We start from the raw sequence: 19,049 nt of genomic DNA on the forward strand, positions 1-19,049 counted from the left end.
TATGGAAGCTCCACACCATTAAAAAATACTTCGATGATTCATCCTTTTGATTACTTGCACAATCATCCATCTTGAGTACACTGGATTACTGCAACATTATATATCTGGGAGCTTATAAGAAGACACTTAACAAGCTGAGATTAATTCAGAACACTGCGGTCAGAGAAAGGGCGGGACCGCCGGAAGATGAAGCAGCGCAGACGCAGGGCTCACAGAAGGGCCAGGACCGCCAAGAGGAAGCAGCAGGACACCGGTAGGAACTTCTACGTGATGAGGGGGGGGAGGTCGGGAGGCTGTGGGGGTGCGAGCGGTCCTTCAGGGTGGGGGTGCGGGTGCGGGTGGGAGTGCGTGCAAGTGGTCCTTCAGGGTGGGGGTGCAAGCGGTCCTGCGGGGGGGTGAATCGGACGTCGGGGGGGGGGGGAACTATGTAAAAAAAAATTTGTAAAACGCGCTCACGCATATAACGTGCAAGGTTATGCACGGTTTGTAAAAACCGTGTATAACGCGCGTGTTATATACGTGAAAATACGGTATATAAAGCTGCCCAGGACATTATCTTGAACTCTGTGTTACTGACCTGGGAGAAGTGTTTGAATTTTGGGAATACAAGCTGACTACTATGAACTATTGGAAATTAGAATAAAAGCCAGTGAAATTGTTTTGTTTTGTTTTTACTCACTGAGGAACTATTGAAGTGAGTAGCAGTCAGTGCCGAAAGCCTGTGGATGTTTGTTTTGCCTGAACACATTACATGAGAGCTCGTGTTTGTTATCAGGTCTGTAATGACCTGGAATTCCTTGCCACAGGAAATATGATCTCTTTCTTGCCTTTGGTTTCATAAAATGTTGAAATCCTACTAAAGTAGAAAATATGAGGGGGAACGCTGAAAAGTTCTCAGCCCAACCAAGAAGAGAATAATGGGGAGCCATGAAACTTACAAGTAATTCCACACTTTTCTTGACACTTTTCATTTCAATGATATGAAATCGAAACAAAAAGTGTCAAGAAAAGTGTGGAATAACTTGTAAGTTTCATGGCTCCGCATCATTCTCTTCTTGGTTGGCCTGAGAACTTTTCAGCAGCCCCCTCGTATCTTTATTTGCAAGTTTGGGTTGAAATTGTTTTGACCACACTTGTGTATCATCATGATTTGTCTCCCCCTCCAAACCTTTGGGGATTTAATTGAACAAGCTAATTAGAGCTGATAATTGGCATTTTAATAGGCAATTAGCACTAAGTAGAATCAATTATGGTAGAGTGAACATTTAGACACTGGTCAAAAAAGGGGGAATGAAAATAGGAGGGGAATGGGCAGATAAGATAAATTACACGTTATTACAGAATTAGGGTCACTGTGTCTAAAATTAGGTGTAAGGATTTGCATCACATTTTCATGGGTTGCCAGGGGCTGTGTCTAAATTTAGGTGCGCTATGCTTTTTAACGTGCACTAAATATTAGCATGCGCTAACCACGCATTAAATGCTAACGCGTGCATGTTAGTCTATGGACATGTTAGCAGTTAGCGCATGCGTATATTTAGCACAGGCTAAACAAGTGTTAAAACGCATAGCGCACCTTAATAAAACAGGGGGTTAGTTGTGTTTCCCAGGTCTAAGAGATATTCTATAAACTGTGCCTAACTTTAAGGGCTCCTTTTACGAAGCCACGTTAGCGGCTTTATCTCACGCAACTTTTTAGCACGCGATAACCCCCGTGCTAGCTGAAAAACTACCGCCTGCTCAAAAGGAGGCGGTAGCGGCTAGCGTGGCCGGCAAATTAGCGCTTTTTTTGTGCCAATTTTTGGGGTGTCATTTATTGAAAGTGGGCTTTAAAACATAACATTTACCAGATCAATTAATTTTGGCCCTCTTTTACTAACCCCCCCTTTTACAATGGTGCGCTAAGCTTTTTAGCGCACACTAAAAGCTGACGCATGCATGTTATCCTATGGATGCGTTAACGGTGTGCGCTAAATCCACACTACAACGCTTAGCGTGCCTTTGTAAAAGAGGGCCTAAGCCTTGGTAGAGGTTTCTACCATGGCCTGTGGACTAATTGCTCTGAAGCTGCTCCGATGCTCAAAGGAATTTAGCTCTGTGGGCCACTGTAGAAAACCTCTACCACAGTTTAGTAAAAGAAAAAGGGGTGGGGGAGTAAATATTATCCTACACATGTGGAGGGGCATAATAAAAAAAAGTCCCCTTTTGGCCTAAGGCCTTAAACGTTGAAAGCAGAAGCAGGGATAATGTCCATTATCAAAAAAGTCCAAAAGGAGGTTTTTCTTGATAATGGCCTGCCTCTACGTTCAGCTGTTTAAACGCCCAGACCACCATTACGTCTACACTAACACCATATAATCAACCTAAAAAAAAGCCTAAATCCCAAACGTCCAAAACAAGAGCTTTTAGTTGAAGGAGGAGCTAGTCCTTTGCCTAAAAGCTGGACTCTGTAATTGGTGTCTGTCAAAAACAACACTGGTTACAGAATTCCCCCCCCTCCCAACAACGATCGAGGCAAGAGGGAGCTTTATCTGTTGAATGGCTGGCCTTAGGACCTGATTGGCCCAGGCTGCTCAAATCCCACCCACAGGTGGGGGCCTGAGATGCCTGGCCCAACCGGAAAGGGGTATTTTGGAGGAGTGGTGAGTATGGAATTTGGTTGGGACATGGACCAACCTAAGTTGTACTACAAGTATAACCGAAAGTTTTACGAGGCTGCCTGGACGGAACTAATACGTTGTGTCTTAGGCAGTCTAAAACAGGTCTAAGTGCCCAGAAGGTATCCAAAGTAACCAGATAACCACTGTAGACACAAAGGACAGACCCCACATACTCCCTCAGTGATCACTGACTTCCCCCCCCCCCATACACACACAACCTCCATAAAAATTGGAATAAAAACGTACATAACTGCCTTCAGAACATCTGCACCTGCCATAAGAAAGCCTTGTAGAGCTACACAGAGGTGGTTTAAGTAGTCGGGGGTGGGGAGGGGGGCTAGTGAACCGTAGAGAGAAGGACCCAGGCCCATAAGCCACTCTAATCACTGCATTCATGGTGAAAAATGCGAGTCCAGCAAAAAAAACAAACCCTACTGTACTGCCATATAGATGACGCTTGCAGCCATAAGGGCTATTGGGGTTGTAGACAGAGGGTATAGTAGGTTTTGGGGGGCTCACCATGGCCTGCAAGGGAGTTGTGGTGAGATGTTTATGTGGTACCCTTTTTGTGACGTTCACAGCAATGCCTTGTAAGGTGCCCCACTACACTGTTTCAAACTTGCAGAAAACAAACATACAGAATATGATTAATTTCTTAACAAGAATTTATACACTCAAAGCACTACTTAAACATTTATTTTTTCATGCCTTTACTGGATATACGGTAATATAGAAAGAATCCAAATCTAGGGGACTACTAATAAACTAAAATTAAACTCAACTAAAACCAAAGTTCTATACTTCCACACCCCCCCATCAGACGGCACCAACAAACATCACTCTTTGATCGGATAAGACCCTCCCTGCAGAAGAATCCTCCAAAATCCTAGGTTGCATCCTGGACTCCACACTTACCATGGAACCACAAATCTCCAGTCTCCAAAAAAAATCCCTCTATACCTTGAGACAACTAAGGCTAATCAGACCATACTTTCACCAACACCACTTTGCATTAGCTGTACAACTGATGATACTACCACAACTGGACTACTGCAACTCCATCTACGTGGGAATCAACACCACTCTGATTCACAAAATGCAACTTATCCAAAAACACCACTGTCAGACTAATCTTCATCCTGAGAAAATATGACTCGATTACAGACTTCATCAGGCAACTGCACTGGCTACCTATCCAATCAGGAATAACCTTCAATACTGCATACATCATTCACCATATACTTTATGGAAACTACACGGCTCTTCTCATCCAATTCTTCTCCAAGGCATAGTCTACTTCCCGCAGAACCCTCAACAGAATACTTCTAAATCTCCCTTCCACAAAAAATCTGCAATGCAAGCATGTTTTACACTCCATACTCAACCTTTCTAGGAGTAAAAACTTGGAATGACCTTACTGAAATGACAAGAATAGAACCTAGCTACACCATATTCCGGAAGAAACTGAAAACTCATCTATTTGACACTTAATCACCTGTATCCTCTCCTCCCCCCCCCTCTCCCTACCCCTTCCTACCCTCCTCTACTCCCACCCCTCCTCCCCCTTCTCCTTCCTCACTCCTCTCTTTAAGTCGCCTTGAGCCTACCTAAGTATGAGCGATACAAAAATAGAAGATTAGATTAGATTAGATTAGATTATTGGTCTTAGAGCAGGGGTGTCCAATGTCGGTCCTTGAGGGCCGCAGTCCAGTCGGGTTTTCAGGATTTCCCCAATGAATATGCATTGAAAGCAGTGCATGCAAATAGATCTCATGCATATTCATTGGGGAAATCCTGAAAACCCGACTGGACTGCGGCCCTCGAGGACCGACATTGGACACCCCTGTCTTAGAGGCATATACAAAATTGATAATAATTCTTAATGGCAGGCTCAAAGATAAACAACTTTTACTAAGGTGCGCTAGCATTTTTAGCGCACGCTAACCACCGCGCTATGCGTAAAAACTAACGCCAGCTCAATGGTGGCATTAGCATCTAGTGTGCGCAGCAATTTAGTGCACGCAAAGTGCACACTAAAACTGCTAGTGCAGCTTAGTAAAAGGAGCCCTGTGTGTTATAGAATATAAAAGAAGAGCACTAAACTTCTGCTCACTACTCTGTTGCCATGTTTGGGCGGCCAGTCCATCACTTTGCTGGCCCCTCCCATGTCCAAAAGGTCTGGTTCTAGGCGTTTCAGACTTGGATGATTCTTTGGATGAGAATGCAGTATAAAGAACATCTTGGTGGTATGGACGATTAAACAGCTGGACTTAGAAGTAGACGATTATCGAAAAAAATATATTTTGAACATATATTTTGAGAATGGACTTAGACCCTCCTGACTTTGGGTGACTAGTGCCCTAGGCCCAAAACGAACTTAGACATATTTTTTGATTATGCCTTTTCATGCCTCCAAATTTAATAGCTTATAATGTTCTATCACTACTGTCCATATACAGTATACAAGATCTCTGACATGTAGACTTTATTGGCTGTGTCAAACAGCACTAATGATTTACCTATTATATAACTTTCTTTTGAATATAATGGGGGGGTCCTTATATGAAACTGCAATTGGCACTAATGTGCACCTATATGAGCCCTTATCACCTACAAAATGGGTGATAAGTGCTCACATGATACTTTTTTTTAATGGTCAAATGCTAATGTCAACATTATGTGCACAACCATTAATAAAAGCAATAGAAAATTGGCCATTTTATGGTTATGGTAAAAAAAAAAAATGGCCTTATTGCTCGGCAAAAACCTTTGCATGAGGACTAAGACTAAGGCTTACTAAGACCCCTTAATAACTAGTAATTTTCTGTAAATTAGGATGATTTACTAATAAATTATACAAAACATGACTTAATTTAACCCCCCCTCCCTTTTTTATTAAGAGTGATAAACCAACGTTCTCTGACACTCATCAAATTCCTATGAGCATCAGAGCAACGTTGGAGCATTTAGTTCTCTGAGCCTTAGTAGTAACGTCTACCATGGCTTAGTAAAAATGTGTGTGTGCGGGTGGAGTACCTAAACTTGCTTTGCCTTATATGCAATTCATTTTACATCCAAAGAAGTACCACAACAATTTCCTTCCAAATGTCAAAATTTAAGCAAAGTATTCGGAAGTCCTATGCTTGTAAAACACTTCATTATTGACGCGTATTTATTTTCCCTCTATCTTCAGTGAGTCAAGGTGGTGTTGCAGTGGCATCAGACATGTGTCCTGATCCAGGGATTCCAGAAAATGGAAAAAGAACGGGTTTTGACTTCAGGTAAGCTATACATATTTATGCACAGAGAGATGAAATTAATGGTAAAATAGAGAGCTATGACATGTGCCTGTGATGAGTTGTAACAGCAGAGGCAGATTAAATCATAGGCAAACTAGACACGTGCCTGGGGTCCAAATTTTAAGGGGGGAGGAACCATCTCAGATGTATTCAGGGGTCACCTAGGATTGCTAATTTTGGATTTTTCTAGCTTCTATAGATTTTTTGTCCAGTTCAAAGATTTTTATTGATTTTAATATAAGTTATACAAAGTAAACAATCATAAAATATTATCTATGCAATACAACAAGCTGACCCCTGCCTATCAAAAAGAGAATGTCAGCACAACCTACAGCTATAGAATTTTTTAACTTTCCCCCTCTTTTACTAAGGTACGCTATGGGGCTCATAATAATTAAAAAAAAAAGTCTAAAAAGTTGCCTAAATGGGTACTTCGACGATCAAAAAGCCTGATCATCCAAGTACCCATAATCAAACCTGTTTTTTAGACATATCTAAAACCAGTTTAGGCCTTTCCCCTGCCTCTAAATGTATAGAGCCAAAAGAGGCGTTTGTAGAGGAGGGGAAAGGGTGGGCGGTGGGCGGGAGGTGAGCCGACCTAGACCTAGGCGTACAACAGGTATAACCAAAACTTTAGGCAGGTTGCCTAGTCGGCACTTATACGTTTTGACATAGACCAAGTCAAAACAGGTATAAGTGCTGAAAAAGGGGCCACAGAGCTGATCGCTGCAGCTCAGTGGCCCCAGCAACCTGCCTATCACTGCAGGACAGATGACTCATGTTTCCTGCCATAATGGTCGCCCACCCCCGTCCGAACCGCGGCACTTCAGGGTGAGCATCGCGGCAGGGCATCTCCCCTACCGGCGATCCTCACCCGAAGTGCCACGGTAGGAGACATGAGTCTCCTGAAGCGATCAGTCTTCCCCCCTACAACGATCGGGCAGGAGGGAGCCCAAGCCCTCCTTCCCCGGCACCCCTGAACCCCCCGACACTATCGGGGCAGGAGGGAGCCCAAGCCCTCATGCCCTCGATGCAAGGGCCCCCTAAACACCCAATGGCCCCCGACCCATGACCTCCCTGCCGACCCCACGATCGCTCCCCCCACCCCCCTCCCTGTACCTTCAAAATCGTTGGGTGCCAAGCCCATCCGTCCGACAGGCCAGCCATCGTTGAATGGCTGGCCTTAGGGCCTGATTGGCTCAGGCAGCTCAAATCCCACCCACAGGAGGGGCCTAAGCCTACAGGGCCTATTCCGGTTGGCCCAGGCATCTCAGGCCCCACCTGTGGGCGGGATTTGAGCCACCTGGGCCAATCAGGCCCTAAGGCCAGCCATTCAATGATGGCTGGCCTGTCGGACAGATGGGCCTGGCACCCGTCCGTCTGACCAAAGATTTTGAAGGTACGGGGAGAGGGGGTCATGGGGTCAGCGGGGGGGTCGCGGGTCAGCGGGGGGGGGGCGATTGGGGGTTCGGGGGGCCCTTGCATCAAGGGCAGGAGGGCTTGGGCTCCCTCCTGCCCCGATAGTGTCGGGGGGTTCGGGGGTGCTTGGGCTCCCTCCTGCCCGGATCGTTGTAGGGTGGGGGATTCTGTAACCGGTGTTGTTTTTGACAGACACTAGTTACAGAATCCAGCTTTTAGGCGAAGGACTGGCTCCTCCTTCACCTAAAAGTTCTTGTTTTGGGCATTTAGGAGTTAGGCTTTTTTTTGGTTGATTATATGGTGTTAGTGTAGACGTAGTAGTGGTCTGGGCGTTTAAACAGCTGAACGTTGAGGCAGGCCATTATTTTTTTCAAAAACCTCCTTTTGGACGTTTTTTTTGATAATAGACATTTTCCATGCTTCTACTTTCAACATTTAAGGCCTTAGGCCAAAAGGGGACTTAGACTTTTATTTTATTATGCCCCTCCACACTTTTTAGCGCGCACTAAATGCTTTCGCGTGTATGTTATCCTATGGACGCATTAGTGGTTAGCACACATGTTGACATAGCGTGTGCTAAATCCGCGCTAAAACATTTAGCGCACCTTTGTAAAAGAGGGCCTTAGGATCTGAAAGCTGGAAGGATAGCTAAAGGAACTGGATATTTTTAAGTTTAGCCCTCTGTAGCTTTCCCCCTTCCAGTGCAAAGACTGTGGTAGGATCCAGTCTGTGGGAAAACTGTTCTAGTCACAGGAAAAAAGGACAGCTCAGTGGTGTACCTGACTTGTTGGCCACCTGGGGCAGAGCACCCTTGCCCTTCAGTGCTTGGGAGGGAAGGTGAAAGGAAGTGTGACAGAATGGTTTGGAGAAAGCCAGGGAAACTAGTATCTTAGAAGTGAGGTGGGTTGAGAAATAGGAGTGTAAGAGGGGTTGGCGGAAAAGTGAGGGGTCTGCTTCAGGTTGAGAAAGTGGCAAAAAATACAAGAACTTTATATGATGATGGGAAGAGGTGGTTATAGATGTGGGGGAGGGGGAGGGGTTTACTGACTGAGCACATTAAGCAGAAGCAGCTCTGCATTGGTGAGTAAGTGAGAGACAGAAAGAGGGGATGTCCAGAAAATGATAGACTTGGGTCCCCTTTAATCAAGCAGCTCTAGAGGTTTTTAGCGCGAGCCGATGCAGTACATGCTTTGACGCTCATAGAATTCCTAAGAACATCGGAACACATACCTCACCGGCCTGCACTAAAAACCTCCAGCACAGCTTGATAAAATTGGGGGATAGTCATAATCAGCATATGATCAGATAGGATATCCAATATGTCCATCATATAGTTTTCAACATTTGTTCTGCAGATATATATTCAAACTTTGGTTTGTGAGTAACGCGTTTTGCGAGTGTTTTGCAAGTTGAGCAAAACACGCCAGCAAACTTTAACTTGCAAGAAGAGCATTGTCTCATTAAAAAAGCAAGTATGCGTGCATCGCGCACTTTCGTCGATGAGTGCGACACAGACACGCACAACTGAGCATTGTCCCCTGTCATTCTGTTTTGGTTACTATTTTGGCCAATGAATTATGGCTGCCTTATTACTGCACTTAGATATGCAGAAATGAGCAAGCAAATAATAGGTGAAACCTTATCACTGTTTTGCTACTTCTTCGTGCTATTTTAATCACTGGGTAACACCTCCCTGCCTGACACTTTGAACCCCGTCCCTGTCCCTCGATTCACCACATGCCGGGTTCAACAGGGCGACAAGCCGTGGGATCCCCAACTTGCCTCAGCCCTGACAGATCACTATGGGGAGGAGGGGGTGTGGGATGCTCCCCACCTGGACCTGCTCCAAGGGCTCCCAAGTGTGCAGATGTGGTTACTAATCCAGCCTTCTTGACCCATGCCTTTCTCTTTAGATCGGAGTCACTTCCCCTTAAATAGCAGTCCAAAACATCATGCCACTTGTCCTACTGATTAGATTAATAATGGGCTCCGGGATCGAATCGGACTCTTCACGATGTGATGCCTTTTATTGTTAGTTGCTAAACCTTCCTTAACCATGGAACTCTCACAGCCAATCCGGTCATCGCCAGACACTCGCCAGCCAATGGAAATCCTGGTCAGATTCTGGCTCTGTCAGAAAACTCGCACAGCCATAGAGTAACCTTGTTCTTTCTAACTGAATGTCCGCAGCCCATGTCAATCTTCTGCATTACCACGTCAACCAGATCTTTTTCCCTTGTGATAGTAGCAGAGGTTGGTTGTCACGGTTCTCCCTCACACCAGCCAGTTTTTAGGTTGTAGAACGAATTGTCCGAGTTTCCATTATTTCCTATGGGGACATTCGCTTTGATATATGAGCGCTTTGGATTACGAGCATGCTTCTGGAATGAATAATGCTCGCAAACCAAAGTACCCCTGTATTATATTTCCTTGGAAGGCAAATAAGCCGAAAGCTCTTAATATTAGATGCATTTTGCGTAACTTCAAATTTTCTTTGAAATACTAACACCCTCTTTTACTAAGGTGTGCTAATCGAATTAGCGCACGCTAATGCATCCATAGACTAACATGCACACGTTAGCATTTAGCGCTCACTTATTGGTTAACACACCTTAGTAAGAGGGCCTAAATTATTCTTAGCCAGTGTTTCTTTGAGAGAGTGGTTAGCTCACTGAGGCCATTTTTGCCATAGCTTTAGTAAAAAGGCACGTTTGTCTACTATTACATTTTGTTAAAGATCAAAAGCTATTCAATGTGACATATGAGGGAGGTGCTGAAAAGTTCTCAGCTCAACCAACCAGCTTCCTAAATTCTGAGTGTTATTTGCCACTCTAGCTATAAAGAGAGTTATCTTAGGATTTTGTTATGTGCCAATTTGCAGAAACAGAATTCTATATTTTGACATTGCTTCAGATCGTTGATTGAACCATATCCATGTCATTCTCTTGTTGGTTGGGCTGAGAACTGTTCAGCACCCCATAGTAAGTGAAATCAGGAGGGAGTCAATAAGGGCACATATAAACATTTTTTTTACATCATTGTATATAGAGTTGCGTGCCCTGCCTCCAGTGTTTCAAATCTAGCTCATACATATGCATTAGGGTTCTCTAAGAAATATTACTCATTGGTAGCCTCCAAGGACTGGAATGCTCACCTCTGGCCTAGCTAAGTTGAGAGGTAAAGAACCCTGTTAAATCATCCTTCTAAATTTTCACCTCAGGGAATTGCCTGCATATTCTGTGCAGAGACTTTACATAGTTTAATCTGTAGTTCTCCTATGAGCTGAATGTCATTAGGTTTTCATTGATGTTTCTGTAAACTCCATTCCCAAGGCATCCGATGCCATAAATGAGATGGAACAATGGATGACAGATTTCAAGCTCAAGCTCAACCCAGAAAAAACAAAATTCTTCGTTGCCTCCCCTCACCCGCTTGACAATAAAACCCCACTATGCATCAATAAACTCAACTACCCTATTCAGCCCACCATGAAAATACTAGGTGTTATTCTAGACCAATGCCTAACAATGAAGGAACAAGTGGATTCCCTATTCAGAAAAGGTTTCCTTACTCTCTGGAAACTCAGAACCATTAAATCATACTTCGATACGTCAACATTCAGAATCCTAATGCTGAGTCAGCTTGACTACTGCAACATCGCCTATCTAGCAATCTCACAAAAGAATATGAGACGTCTCCAAATAATGCAAAATGCTGCAGTCAGACTTATCTTCGGGCTGAAGAAATTCAACCACATGACACCCTACTATCGGCAGCTGCACTGGCTACCAACGGAAGCCCGAGTAAGGTTTAAATTTGCCTGCCTCTGCTTCAAAGTACTATACGGCCTGACCCCCAAGTACATAACGGACCTTTTCGCATTTTCTAATAACAAACTCAAGAGAAACACACACCCAAAACTCATTTCCCCTCCACTTAGAGGCTGCAAAATGAAAAAACACCATGAACACCTTCTCTCTCACCAAGCAGTCCTATGGGGCAAAGACCTAGACCAACTGCTTTCGCCCACTACATATGTGGAATTCAGGAAACGCCTAAAAACATACCTGTTCCAGAAATACCTAAACAATTGACCCGCTCTCCCTCTCCCTCCCCCCCTCCCTATTCCACCTGAACTTACAGCACTGTTATAAATATAATCTGTTATCTTCATCTTATCGTAACTTTACGTTGCTATTTATCCCCAACAGGTCCTGTCGGACATTACCTACTAAAATGTACATATTACATTTTCGCTCAGCAAATTGTATTTCTATACTATTGCCTCCTGAGGGCTCTGATCTCTGTATTTCCTCTGAATATCTACTTATTGTATTTCGCTGAATGTCCAGCACTCTTGATTGAAAACCGCCTAGAAGTCGCAAGATTGTGGCGGTATAGAAGAATAAAGTTATTATTATATATATACGTACTACTGTATATAGTATATATGAAAGCTACAAATGATTCACTCATTTTGTTATTTTTTTATAATAGATCTATTAGACTGTATCTTTGTATAGCATGTAATTGAAGTCAATGGGCTATTACATGTGTTTTTCTTGTTCTTGAGGAACGACTAACTCCCTCTCTCACTGCTGGTAAAAGCTCTTCACTCTCAAGTGCATAGCAGACATATAACTTTTTGCTGTTATGCATTCTATTCATTCGGCAGTAGCTCTGTTCAAATAAACAGGACACAAGAAATACTATGAAAAGGCAATTTGACAGTCTCAAATTCTATTTCAAATGGACTTGCCATGACTGCAATTTTGTTCAATTTTGGAATAGCCTTTTCTTTCTGTTTCTTTTGTTTTGTATTTTCATTTTTATTTCTGCATTATAACAAATACAACTTATAAACAACTCACCAAATCCTCTGCCAACCCACCAACTTTGGCAAGATAGATAGATTAGAACATAAGACTAGCCTTACTGGCTCAGACCATTGGTCCATCAAGTCCAGTAGCCCGTTCTCACTAGTGACCTGAATTGGCCAAAACACAAACAGTAGCAACATTCCCTGCTACCAATCCAGGGCAAGCAGTGGCTTCCCCCATGTCTTTATCAATAACAGACTATGGACTTTTCCTCCGGAAATTGTCCAAACCTTTCTTAAAACCAGCTATGCTATCCACTCTTGCCACAACCTCTGGCAACGCTTTCCAGAGCTTAACTATTCTCTGAGTGAAAAAATATTTTCTCTTATTGGTTTTAAAAGTATTTCCCTGCAGTTTCATCGAGTATTCCCTAGTCTTTGTCATTTTTAATGGAGTGAAAAATCGATCCACTTGTACCTTTTCTACTCCACTCAGGATTTTGTAGACTTCATTCGTATCTCCCCTCAGCCTTCTCTTTTCCAAACTGAAGAGCCCTCCTAACCTTTTTAGTCTTTCCTCATACGATGGGAATTCCATCCCCTTTATCATCTTAGTTGCTCTTCTTTTAACCTTTTCTAGTGCCACTACATCATTCTTCAGATAATCTTAAGGTGAATTTATGCTCAACTTAATTTCTCACGCTCCTGGGGTCAAATTATCCAAATGATCCAACTGATCATTTGACCCCAGGAGCGTGAGAAATTAAGTTGAGTATAAATTCACCTTAAGATTACTATTAAGCATGGAATAATCTCCTAATATATATATATAAATATAAAAAGTAAAAAAGAAGAAAAAAAAATACAAAAATGGACACATTAAAAGGTCTGTAGGCCAGTGAAGACACCTAGACACCGTTATGCCCTCCTGATATAATCCAGTATTTGAGGAGGAGGTGGTGTATCTTAGGCCACACCTAGATAGATAGTCTATTAAATACATCATGAAGGACTGTTGTTGAAGTATCCAATTTACGCGGATATTAGTATAAAATATTTTTAACGTTTGGGCGCATTGTTGTGAAGTCCTACAGGACCAGCATAAAGCATGGACATCTTTATTGGAATTAACTGGCTTAACCAGAATCCAAACTGCCCTAAGAGCTGCAAAATAAGTTTCAATGATCCTGACAAAGGTATCTGGACATCTTTGTCTTCGAACTGTTCCCATTTTGCCCTCAAGAGTTCATTCTCCAAATCCACCTCCCAGACCTTTTGGGTACCTTTTAACAAGCTCTGAGAAACTCAAATGGCAATCAAATGACAGTTGTGCAGACGGATTCCAACTCCCAATCTTCCTGAATGTCAGATGGATTGTTGATATTTCAGCAAACAGTGTCTAAATTGGACAAATTAATAATATGTCATGTTGAGGAGGTCAAGCAATTGTTGTGGCTGCTCATGTCTTAAATTGAACACCGATGGCCAATTATCTTGTTGTCCAGATGCCCTTATCTGTCCATGTAATACAGTCAGTTGTTTCCATCTGTGTTTTAAATTTAGAGTTGATCCATAAAGGCATCTTACTGAGCTAGTAAATTGCCTAACATATGGAAGGCTTCTAACATTGTCATATATACATGATCACTCCTAAGTCTTAAGGGCAGGAATATAGCTGGACTCTGTGATATGTCATATAGAACTCAGCATTCACATTCTAATATCAGACAGATTCCTTAAAACACATTGTTCTGCCTCAAAATATGCACAGAGTTACTGTAGGTGAAAGACAGGAAATCTCACTTTGTGCTATGTTTTTATTTTATTTGTCTGAAAGTATGTGTCTATATGGGGGAGGGGGGTTATTTTTCCATAAACATCTAGTCAGGCATTGCTTTATCTGTTTATTGTAAGTCATAGTTTGGGAAAAGGAATTGACAACATATTGAAGATAAAATTAAGTTTGGGGGATCATGATTAACTTTATAGTTCCCAGTCTCCCCCACTATATTAAATATAGAAGCACTCAATTTTCAATTAGGTCTTTTTTTTATTTTTTACGAGGGGGTACTGAAAAGTTCTCAGACCAACCAAGAAGAGAATGGCTCAATCAATGATTTAAAACAATGTCAAAACATAGAATTTCATTTCTGTAAATTGACACTTAATGAAATAAGATAACACTCTTTTCAGCTACAGTGGCAAAATAATGCTCAGAATTTAGGCCCCCCTTTTATCAAGCTGCGTTAGGGTGAAGAAATTATTTTCACCTAAATTGTATAGCTCTTGAGACATCTGGAAAAAGCTGAAGCTTTCCACCACAAAACACAAACGGCCTCTTTTACAAAGCCACGCTAGCAGCTGCGCTGCTCTAACGGCCCCAAAACCCATAGAGATTTAAAGGGCTTCGGGGCTGTGGCCGCGTGCCTTTGTAAAAGAGGCCAAAATCTTTTTTCTTAACATTTCAAAATGATAATTTTATCTCGTTCACAAGAAAAAGGTTACTCAACCTCAAAATATCCATAGTTACTGTAGGTGAAAGACAGAAAATCTCACCCTGTACTATTTATTCATTTTATTTGTCTGAAAGTATGTGAGGGGAGTTATTTCTAAATAGTTAGACATCCTTTACAGAATCGACACATAGACATCTATAATGTTATCACGTCTCATCATTAGAATGGTGATTTTATGCTGTTTTTCATTAAAATTGTATGCAGTGAAATGCTGGCATCACTATTTTATTTATCTTTTAGTCCTTTAAAAAAAAAAATTGCTTCTGTCACAGGGAGCAGAGTAGATTTGAACCAACAACATCAGTGTGCAAAGGCTGTAGGTTTAACCATTGCACCACACACGCTCAGATAGTAAATTGCATATTAATTCCAAGGCCAAGTTTATATCCTCTTGATTTACAAGCAGTCATTTCTCTAGGATAAATATTAAACATGTACCTTCAACCCATGTCCAATTCCTCTTTCGCCTCTATTTTTCTCAAAGTACATGAAAAAATATATACAGTACAGGAACCCCCACAAATTTTGAAAAACGGCGAATACAGTTTTTAGGCAGGGGAGACAGGAGAGGGCAGCTGGAGAGGCAGGAGAGGGCAGCTGGAGCGCTGGCGAGTGAAGGAAATAACTCACTGTATGCTCCGACTGCCTCTTCCAGTACTACAGTCGGGCCTCACCAATCAGGAGCTGCTTTGACATGCAACTCCTGATTGGTAAGGCCCGAGTTTAGTACAGGAAGAGGCAGTCGGAACATACAGCGAATAATTTCCTTCACTCGCCAGCGCTCCGGCTGCCCTCTCCTGTCTCCCCTGACTGGTCATTCACGATCGGAAAATACCGTGAATGACCGGGACCATGAACCGCAGACCGCAAATTAGCAGGGGAGCACTGTATACCTATATACTGCATACTAACCCCCTCTTTTACAAAGGTGCACTAAGTTTTTTGGCATGCGCTAAATGCTAACGTGTGCATGCTATCCTATGGACGCATTAGCGGTTAGTGCACACGTTGATTTAGCGCGTGCTAAATCCACACTAAAACGCTTAGCGCACCTTTGTAAAAGAGGGCCTAAATCCTCTATTTTTAGTAAGAGGTCTGCTTGCAAAAACAGGTCTACTTGTGAGTGTGATTTGGGTGCTAGATAGGATTCAGTTAGGTGGATATGACTTAGGCATCACTTAGACATGCTTGAGGCATCTTCATATAGGTGAATGGGCTTCTATTTTTTATGTTTAATAATGCATTACTTAAGCAAAGCACATGAAAAAAATGTATATATTGCATACTAAACCTCATTTCAAAAAGTTTAAGAATGTAAGAAGAAATACACTAGTCACACAATGACTGCAGCAATTCAGAGCAAGTGGACGTGCCTAGTTCACAATCTTGATATCATTGTGACATCATCAAGATGCACCTAAATGGCATAATGCTACACAAAAAAAAAAATAGGAATATGTGCTGGAGTATCTGACCATCCTTAGGATTTGAACTCATGACATTTGAAGATAGAAGCAGTGCCTTTAACCACAGAGCCAAAGGCACTTTCTTTTAGGCAGGGATTCCTGCCATGTGAGATGATGTGAGATCAAATGAATCTTAGGGTAAAAATAAGTTTCCCTCTGTACCCTGGAAAGGGCAGAGTGCAAATGTAAATTGCAAAGTCCACAATCCATACTTTTTCATGAGTCCAAAATGATGATGTTAATGTATTGGTGGGGTTGTGTGGATTTGATGACCTTTGGAAGTGCCTTTAACCATAGAGCCACAGGTGCTTTCACTTAGCTAATGGCTCCTAAGGGGTTTTTTTTTCTTTCTTTTTTTGTGACAGTCTGCCATCTAGGTGCATGTTGATGATGTCACAATGATGTCAAGATTGGGGGGATTAAGTGACTTGCCCAGGGTCGCAAGGAGCAGCATGGGTTTCAATCCACAACTTTAGAGTATTGAAGCTGTTTTTACATTATCATTGGATACCTCTTCGTTTTCAGATTTTAAAATGTTGGTATTAGCTTATAAAGCTTACTATAAAAATATGTATTCTTATTTAGGACCTATGATGATTCCTTATATGCCTAGTAGAACTCTGAGATCTTTAATGGACCATGCTTATAATTCCTCCACTTGTTAAAACACCTTTTTTAAGCCATTAGGTATGGCCTAGGAAATGCATACACATTTAAAGGACGTTTCCTTACTGTTTTTCTTCATTGAGATTCTGTCTCTTTAGAAATATCTCTGTGTTGTCAGAGACACTATGATCTCCTCCATCAATTGTTTGTTTATGTGGGGCACAGAGGAGGAATTAGTAGTATTTGAAGATCTGGACCAGCTCAGGACAGTAATTGTATCAGAAAAAGAACATGCATTGGTAATGAGATGGGCCAGCCTATGGCTCAGTCAATTGTTTCAGACCACAGCAGTAAACACAGCTGTTCTATGACTGCTAATTGTAGTAAGCTTCTGGTGTAGCAATAACAGTAAAGTGATAGACTTCAAACCAGGAATACAGGCATTAGCATGAGTATAGGAAGGTGCATGCCTCAAATGTTTTGGTATGCAAGCAAGCCAGAAAAGTTAGGGCTGTTACAGCAGCAGGAAGCTGTATATCAGTGTCTCTCAAACTATTTTAGCTCGGGCACACTAAATGGAACAAATGTTTTTGTTTTGTTTTTTTTGTGGCACATTATAATTTAAATTATAAAATTGCAAAACCAACAAAATTATTAAATCTGAGCGTTATTTATTTAAAGTTTTTTTAAAAGCTATGTATGGGTAATTGTAACAACGGAGAAACTAGATTGATGCGATGGATGTGCATGTTTTTGTTTTATTTAGTGCAAATTAACTTAAAATGTAGCTTGATAGCTGACAAGCAAACATACATTTCATCATCCACCATCTGCAGTTGTTTGGGGATTTTTTTTTTCAGTTTAATTTCTGTCAGAGCTGAAAATCCAAGTTTGCAAAGATAAGAAGATCCAAACAGCAACAAAGCCTTGATTACTTGTTTGCTCAAGTTAGGATAACGACTGCATAAGAAATAAAACAGGTACAGGTACATTAGATAGAGTGTGAGCCTACCAGGACAGATATGGACAAATGCTTGAGTACCTGTATGTTAACCACTTAGATTATAGTTGGTGTATAAATACTAAAATCCTCTATAATAAAACCCTAAGCGCACATGCGCACTTAGGAGGTTGTGATCCCTGCCGCCGTGACCAGTCAGAAAATCGAACCGAACACATTCTGGAGCGCAGTGGACCCAGCAATAGATTCCAGCAACCCTAGTGAATTCATAAAAACCTGGCGGTCTCTCAGCGAATCGACCTTGAACAAACTAGCACCACTAAAAGAAAAAAACAAAATACACAGACAATCAGATAAATGGTTTGACACCGAACTCCTACAACTAAAAAGGAAATGTAGACAACTAGAAAGGGCATGGATAAAACAGAAACAAGAAATTACTAAAACAGAATGGAAAACCCAAATCAAGCAATACAAAATCAAATTGAAGGAAAAACGCAAAGACTATTACTCCAACCTCATAGGCACCGACAAACCAGACACAAAAAAATTGTTCAACCTAGTAAGAAACCTTACCGACACTAAACCATGTCAAGCCACCCAGGAAAACCTAACACCTACAGCCTCCCAACTAGCAGACCACTTCAAAAATAAAATCATTTCAATTAGAACAACATTCAACAACTCACAAAACAACACAGACAAGACTCTAATAAAACCCATAACAGATGAAGCAATATCAGCAGACAGATTCTGGACCGACTTCCCTACAACCCAGTGGACTGAACTGGACAGGCTATACAAAAAAATATTGCAAATCATCATGTGATCTGAATAACTGCCCACCATACCTACTAGCAACAGCTTCCACCAACTTCAAAGCTAGCTACACATTATGGCTGCAAACCACACTCAGGGAAGGCCAGTTCCCACCAGACCTCGGAGAAATTATAATCACGCCTATACTGAAGGATCCTAAAGGTCTAACAAATAACCCATCAAATTACAGACCAATCGCTTCTATCCCAACATACGTCAAAATAATAGAAGGACTAGTTGTACAACAAATGTCCACCTACCTTGAAGCCCACAACATCTTACATCCATCCCAATCCGGATTCAGAACCAACTACAGTACAGAAACTCTCCTGGTATCTCTACTAGACATAGCTCGAAGTCACCTCAGCCAAGGAAACAGACTGCTAATCATCCAATTTGATCTCTCAGCTGCATTCGATCTAGTGGACCACTCCATACTTCTCCAAAAACTAGACGCAATAGGAATTTCAGGTAAAGTTCATAA

At 41.9% G+C, this 19,049-nt stretch overlaps 1 protein-coding gene across 1 annotated transcript in view; it reads left to right on the forward strand.

The window, feature by feature from the left end:
• CSMD1 (CUB and Sushi multiple domains 1) overlaps positions 1-19,049 on the forward strand; it is a 2,397,241-nt gene that overhangs the window by 1,303,391 nt on the left and 1,074,801 nt on the right. The window contains exon 7 of the mRNA XM_033936341.1: positions 5,854-5,941. Within this exon, the coding sequence (XP_033792232.1) occupies positions 5,854-5,941 (88 nt within the window). The remainder of the gene's footprint in view (positions 1-5,853; positions 5,942-19,049) is intronic.

The sequence above is a fragment of the Geotrypetes seraphini genome, chromosome 3 (genome assembly GCF_902459505.1).
Source record: "Geotrypetes seraphini chromosome 3, aGeoSer1.1, whole genome shotgun sequence".
NCBI classification, from domain to species: Eukaryota; Metazoa; Chordata; class Amphibia; order Gymnophiona; family Dermophiidae; genus Geotrypetes; species Geotrypetes seraphini.